Source organism: Hordeum vulgare, chromosome 1H (genome assembly GCF_904849725.1).
Source record: "Hordeum vulgare subsp. vulgare chromosome 1H, MorexV3_pseudomolecules_assembly, whole genome shotgun sequence".
In the NCBI taxonomy this organism is placed as follows: domain Eukaryota; kingdom Viridiplantae; phylum Streptophyta; class Magnoliopsida; order Poales; family Poaceae; genus Hordeum; species Hordeum vulgare.
This window is the reverse complement of record NC_058518.1, coordinates 170,546,839-170,553,915: the sequence shown is the minus strand read 5'-3', so window position 1 is coordinate 170,553,915 and position 7,077 is coordinate 170,546,839. Positions and strand designations below refer to the sequence as shown.

Below are 7,077 nucleotides of genomic sequence, written 5' to 3'. Positions count from 1 at the left end.
CATGATCTACTGGTTGTTGGCCATACGTGTTGAACCAAGGAGGTTTTTGGCGAGAGAGATCGAAGAGGCGAGGCACGATGTCATGAGGATGCAAACCCTGTAGCTTTGACATTTGATGTACATGCTGCATTGGAATATACATGACAAGGCTATGGAAATTTCCATAGACTTGTCATTTGATGTACAATAGCCTTAGTGAAACTGTGGCCATTTGTGCTTTCAATATTCGTGATCTACTGGTTGTTGGCCATACGTGTTGAACCAAGGAGGTTTTTAGCGAGAGAGATCGAAGAGGCGAGGCACGATGTCATGAGGACGCAAACCGTGTAGCCATTACGAATTCTAAAACCTCATCGTTCGTCTGTTTCCCACGATGACACTAGTGGCGGCCACAAAGAAGTGGTAGTAATCTTCCGTGCATGGCACTCCCATGCCAATCCAGGGTTTGCTCTTATATTTCCACTCAAACCATAACCAACGAAGCCTCGGGGCCTTTGAAAATTTGTTCGAACTGAACACACCCAAACCTCCCTTGTTCTTTGGTTTGCAAACGATATCTCGGTTTACCTTGCGTTTCCCTTCGGAAACCTTGTTCGTGCCTATGCAAATATATGCACGACGGATGCTATCAATTTTCTGAAGGACCTCCACTGGGATGTCAAAAGGAGTGAGATGGTAGATTGCATGTCCATTAGGATAGCCTTGACAAGAACAATTCAACCGGCAAAGTCCACATGTCTTCCTTGCCAAGGGGGAGTTTGCCCACGACTTTATCTTCAAGACGGTGGAAATGGGTTCTCTTGAGACGCTTGACAGATAGAGGAAGGCCAAGATAATTCATCAATAATAAAGTGCAGAACGCTGGAAAAGCGTGAAGATGGTTGTCCAGGTTGATGCCATCACATGAATAGGAGCAACAAGACTTTTGCCACAATTGTTGACCAAACTGGTCAACTCTCCTAGTGAAGCCAGAGTAACAGCCAGGAATTGCATGTCCTTCTTAATTTGTTTGACAAAGATGGAGGCATCATCCACGTAAAGCAAAGCTCAAACGGTTGGAGTTCCACCACACAGAGGATGGAGATGCCCTTGCTGAGGAGATGATGGAGTGGATCAATGATGAGGACAAAAAGAAGAGGGGATAGAGGGTCCCCTTGATGAAGGCCGCAACCATGATTCTGCGGGTGGCCCAACACATCATTGGTCAACACTCTCGAGGTGGCGTTGGAGAGCATAGCCGAAACCGAATCCCGAAATCTAACCGGGAAGCGAGGGTGTTCAAGAAGATTAATGAGGAAGTCCCATCGCATAGAGTCAAATGCCTTTTTGATATCTAGCTTGAATAAAAGTGTTGGGCTACGCATGTGATGTAACTTGCTCGCCAAGTTTCTGACATACATGAAGTTGTCGTGGATGCTTCTCTTTTTTATGAAGGCGCCATGGGCGTTTGAGACAAGGTCGTGCACATGGGGCAGTCGAGTAGCAGTCATCTTATCAATGATCTTCACTATAGCATGAATGAGGCTAATGGGATGAAAGTCTGAGATGCATTCCGCCCCATCCTTCTTTGAAATGAGAGCAATGTTTGCTGAGTTGAGCCATTGCAAGTTGGAGAAGTGGTTGACCACATGCATAATATCACCTTTTCTGATTTCCTAACATTCCTTTAAAAAGGCCCCAGAGAAGCCATCGACCCGATGCTTTGTCACTAGGAAGATAAAAAATTTCCCTTTCACATCTTCCTTCGTGAAGGGAGCTCCAAGGTCCATGAGATCATAAGCAGGCACCGAAATATTACCCTAGTTGAAATCGGTGTGGCGTGGTTGATAGCGTTTCGTGGCCTCGACGAAATGATCTTGAATGATGGATTTCTTATGGTCATGGGTAGTGACCCAACATTGTTTTTTAGATGAAAGGTGATAGCCCGTCTTTGTAAATAAATCCACACGACAGCGTACATCATCGAACAATATGATAATAAGTTCGCAAGCCCACTCATGGGAAGACCAAACAGGAAGTTAGACAGTTACACAAGATCGTGGCACGCACGCCAACTACCTAAGTGCACGGAGGGGGATAACGATGCAGCACCAAACTAGGCATAGCTAAGTGGTGGCATCATAGTCACGCTGGAAGAGGGAGGAGGCCATGCATCAAACTCGAGCAATGAGCAACTCCATCTCCTCGCGGTCGCCCTCCTTACTCAATAATTTCCACTTCTGAAGAAAAGAAGATGATTTGTGTAAGCAATCGGCGGGACTATTAGGAAAAGTGTGCTTGATAGTAAACTTGTTCCTAGTTGTCAAAATGGTCCAGCCCACCTGAGCAAAGTCAAACCTCAACAAGTGTCTCGTAGCAAACGATAATTGTGCAACCAAAGTCTTCAGCTCAGCGAAAGACGCCGGAGTCCAAGTAACATCAGCCACGATCAGATGCAGACCCATAATTCTTTTGCACAGATAATTGAGAAGAATATATGATTAGTGTCTTCCCTTGGACCACAAAGTGAACAAAGGGACGAACCGGGTCCATTCTGCTTAAGGATCTGGTCAGCAGCCAAGAGCTTGCCTTGGATAGCCTCCCAGAGAAAAATCTTGATGCGGAGAGGCACCTTGATCCTCCAGATGGCCGAGAACCTCATAGAAACAACATGGGAACAAACCTAGAGTACATCAATTTGACTGAAAACCTACCTGATGGCATATGGGGCTAGACAACAACGTAATTCTCATCCAAGAGCGCGGGGAAAAAGAGCAGCAAGTTGCTACCATTGACCTAACTCTTCACGAGAAAGGGTACGTCGAAGCCCCATGTCCCAGTTGTTCTCCGCCAACCCCAAGATGGAGATATGCGGATTAGAGAAGTAAAAAACCGCCGAAAAACGCACAGACACAGGGTCATCTCCCATCCACCAATCGAGCCAAAATCTAGCAGACGAGCCGTTCCCAACCAGAAACTTAACATGGGCTCTGAAATCATCTATTTCCAACAACAGGCGTGAACAACGGGCTGCAATTGAGGAAATATTTGGCTCTAAGGGTCTTAAGCTAGAGGGTGTCAGGTTCAGTAGTAAGAATCCTCCACCACTACTTAATGATAAGACATTTGTTCATCAAAGAAGTATCAATAAAACCCAGACCACCCTTGGATTTAGGTCTACACATAAGTTTCCAGCTAACGAGCATGTACTTCTTCTTGTTTTCTGTCGAGTTCCAATAGAAGGTACTACGGTGCTTATCCAAACCAGCATGAATACCTTCCCTGAACCTATAGAAACCCATCATGAACATCGGGAGAGGGGAGAGAAAAGCATTAATGGGGCACACTTTGCCTGAGGATGTATTGTATCTTTCCCTCCACGGAATAACCCTGTTGCCCACCTTAGCAACAATGGGATTGAAATGATTAGCCAGAAGTTTGAAAGGGGAGATAGGCATGCCAAGATATTTGAAGGGGATAGAATCCAAGGAGCGGTTAAGCAGTTGAGCAACCCGAACCCCCTATGCCGGCTAGACACCAGTTACAATGACCTCGCTCTTAAAAAAGATAATTTTTAGCCCAGAAAGCGCTTCAAAGGAAAGGAGGATAAATTTTTAATTTGCCAGACAGAGATCACCCAATTCGATAATGATAATAGTATTATTCACGTACTGTAGATACCACGGGAGATAAGATGGGAGGCAACTGTCTTAATATGACCAGCCACAATTGCTCTACAAAGGATACATGAGAGAGTATCGGCAACAAAATTAAAAAGAAGAGGGGAAATAGGGTCGCCTTGCCGCAAGCCTCGACCATTGCCAAAGAAAGGTCCCACACTTCCATTAACAGTCACCGCAACGTGTACTTCCATAACCAAACTCATCAGACGGTGTATGTAAGCACCATCGAAGCCTTTAACCCATTGAATAGACCTCAAAAAAATCCCAACTAACCAACTTATAGGCATTTTCAAAGTCTAGCTTTAAAATAACAGCTCTAGAGCCTCTGTCTTAAGATCATGCACAATTTCATGAAGGACAAGTAAACCAACCATTGTTGTGAATGAAGTTGTTCCGTTTTCTATGATTGACGTTCATAAGAACTAGCTTGCTCTTATGTCGGGACTGAGCTTCGGTGTCGTAACCACATGTGCCTTTAGGCTAGTGACATGTGGGCCGACACCGAAGCAGCACCCCTCGTGTTGGTCAGTTCATCTTGGACGGGGAGAAATAGCATGGGCCCTAAACCTGGAACTTGTTGTACTCCGGATAGCTGTGAGAGGGTGGTTGGGCAGATGGCGTAGGTACCAATTTCCTGTTCATTTCTTGTGAGTGATGAAATGAACTCAAGAGCATGGCTCAAAGATGAAGACGTTTTCATATGTGATGTGTTTTCACTTGGTAATCAATGCATACACGAAGCTTTTGCATGTCATATGGAGTAGTCCCTTCATTTTTTAAATATAAGACCTTTTAGAGATTCGACTGTATACTACATACGGATGTATGTAGTATATTTTAGAGTGTAGGTTTCGTTTCTTAATATAAGACATTTTAGAGATTCCACTGTATACTATATACGATTTTACTCTATATAGTCTATAGGCGAATCTTTGAAAGGTTTTATCTTTCCGAACGGAGGGAGTAGGAGTATAATATAGGGAAAGAAAACGAAGTACTCCACTGTACATACCAATTTCGCTGACGGGCGCGGCAAAGCGCGCCTCCCAGTCAAGCTAGTGCCTACTCCCCCACATACGGCTCCATCTCATCTTGCCGGTGCGTACGTTGTGTCTTCCGACTCGTCGGCGGCGTCTAAGCTGTCAACCGCGGCAACCTTGGCCGGACCGAACCAACCTAGTCCAGTCACAACCGGAACAAGTGCCTTCTTCGCCACAGCCGCGCGGATCCCGCAGCCACCGTCGCTGTCTCGACCGCCCTTTGTCGCCTTGTCGCCTTGCCCCTTCTTGTGCCGCGGCTGCTCTTTGGAATTGGAAGTGCCAAGCAGGAGGTCCCTGGGAGGCAGGAAGCACTCCGTGGACAGCCCCGCGATGTTGAACTCCACCTCCTCGATGCTCCACGTCTCCTCCATGCACGTGCACGGTCTCTTCCTGCGCGCGTCGGCGTCGGCGTCGGCGTCCTCTACTGCCCCGGCGGCCGTCGTGAACGGGGATACCGAGACGACGGTGCGGCCGGCGTGCGCGATGTTGATGCCGTCCACGGGGCGGTAGTCTCCGATGATGGACTCCATGGTGGTCTCCCAGTACATGCTCGCGGAAGCGGCCTTGCCCTCGCCGCCGGACTCGGCCGGCTTGGGGATGCGCAACAGGTGGCTGTCCTCAAGACGGACAAGCAGCCCCGTCCTCTGGCTGAAGTACCCCCATAGCGCGTGCCGGATCACCTCCACGTCGGCGCTGCTGCGGGCGTGCAGAGCGGAGGGTTCCGCGTCGACGCGGAGCAGGAAGCAGTCCTCGCCATCGACTGATTCCTCGCCGACGGACGCGGCGCTGGAGAAGAGGTCCGCCGTGGATTTCGGGTCCAAACCCTGAACGCATCTGCGGATCGGTCGCGGCGGCCCCCGGGAGGCGTGGGCCTGCTGCCACGGCGTCTGGCGCCAGGCAACATTGCCGTCGCTGCCGGCGCTCATCTTAGTGCCACCGGCCACGACCATCTCCACGCACCAGAGCTCCGGCTTCTTCTGCCACACCACAAATCCTCCGTGCACCTCGCCGGCTCCCTTCTTTGCTGCCTTGCTCTTGGATTTGGACGTAGTACTACTACTCATCCGCACCTTCCCCATGGCGAACATGCTAGTCGCCGCGCTCAGTGCCGCCTCGCCGCCGGCCGCCGCCACGTACTGCTCCACTATGTACCTCGCCTTCGATTGCTCCTGAAAACACAAGGATCACAGATACCATTAGCCGTGAAAATCACAAAGCAAAATTAACAAATCGATGGTAAATCCAAACACGGAACTTACCAGGGGCTCCTCCTTGTTGCCACGTCCGCCCATGGGCCTCCTGGGCTGCACGGGCTGAGGCACCAGCGGCGCACCCATGACGCCGAGCATGATCTGCACGTCGGCGCGCGGAGGCGCCGCACCATCACGGCGATGCTGCTGGTGATCGATGTGCATGTGCGACCGCATCCACGCCTTGACCGTGCGCCGGCTGCGGGCCGGCGCCTCCTGGTGGAGCTCGGGGACCGGCACCTCGAGCACGGTGTCGAGGCCGTCCTCCCGGTCGAGGTTGGGGCATACCTTCCTCATGGTCAATGCAATGCTCCCCGATCGACGTTGAACCGTTTTTGCCGAGGAGAAGATGGTGGTGGAGTGCGCTCCGCTCAGTCCCGCCCAATATATGGATGGATCGTGGCATGGATATGTGGCTGCACGTTCTGCGCTACCTTCGCTTCAGCCCACCATGTTCTCCATACTATATTATACTCGTAACAAATATACGACGAATCCCATTTTTTATTCAAGGGATCGAATATTTGTGTAGCTCTGGCGATGAACGGCCCGGCCGATGATTTTGATTTGCCTCGTCGTAACCTGGGGCAGATTGTAGGGCCAAACGGCAGCACTTGAGGGACATCTGACTTGACAGGCCGATGGGTTGGATGGAGAAAAGACAATCGCCCTCCAACGAATTAATAGATCGCCGAATTGGCATATGTGTACACCGACAACAATGGATTCCCCAAATTAGTTGTGCGGCAACCATGATTGTGATCTTCGCTAGCTAACTTTCCTCGAAAAATAAATGATAAAAGATCGCGCGCAATCGGCGGGCGCTCCGGTGTGTGCTGTAATCTGGTCCAGTGATCCCCTCCGATTGTAAATTTTACTCTATTTATTGTTGAGTAAGTAGGCAATTTTCCGAGTATATTAATCCATGAGATAATAACTAGCATGGCATTGACTAGACTAATGACATACTGATCTTGAGCTAACCTAACACATACTACGCATATAGTGGATACATCTATGCAGACAAGCAGTACTGTTAGGATAAATACGAACATGAGGATAAACGAGTCATACCCTCCAATCGGCCAGTTGGCCGTAGCAGCGACGGCGGCGGCGGCAGTATCC

General features: G+C 49.3%; 1 protein-coding gene across 2 annotated transcripts; it reads right to left on the bottom strand.

Annotated features, from left to right (window-relative positions):
* Positions 1 to 1,905: 1,905 nt before the first annotated feature.
* LOC123427977 lies at positions 1,906 to 6,404 on the bottom strand. 2 transcript variants are annotated; one of them, XR_006622465.1, is made up of 3 exons: positions 5,962 to 6,404; positions 4,675 to 5,871; positions 1,906 to 2,219 (listed from the first exon to the last, which is right to left on the bottom strand). XR_006622465.1 is itself a non-coding variant. In XM_045112126.1 (2 exons), exons 1-2 carry the CDS (start codon positions 6,247 to 6,249, stop codon positions 4,750 to 4,752), a joined length of 1,410 nt encoding a protein of 469 aa, XP_044968061.1. In that variant the 5' UTR covers positions 6,250 to 6,404; the 3' UTR covers positions 3,675 to 4,749. The 2 variants fall into 2 exon arrangements, 1 of the variants encoding a protein (XP_044968061.1); XM_045112126.1 differs by lacking the exon at positions 1,906 to 2,219 and having other exon boundaries at positions 3,675 to 5,871.
* Positions 6,405 to 7,077: the final 673 nt, after the last annotated feature.

What these genes read in the sequence shown, in the direction of transcription:
- LOC123427977 (XM_045112126.1), bottom strand. Translation starts at nt 6,249, where the DNA reads ATGAGGAAGGTATGCCCCAACCTCGACCGGGAGGACGGCCTCGACACC. An exon ending in GCAACAAGGAGGAGCCCCTG is followed by an intron (nt 5,872 to 5,961) that starts GTAAGTTCCGTG and finishes TTGTGTTTTCAG; the next exon opens with GAGCAATCGAAGGCGAGGTA.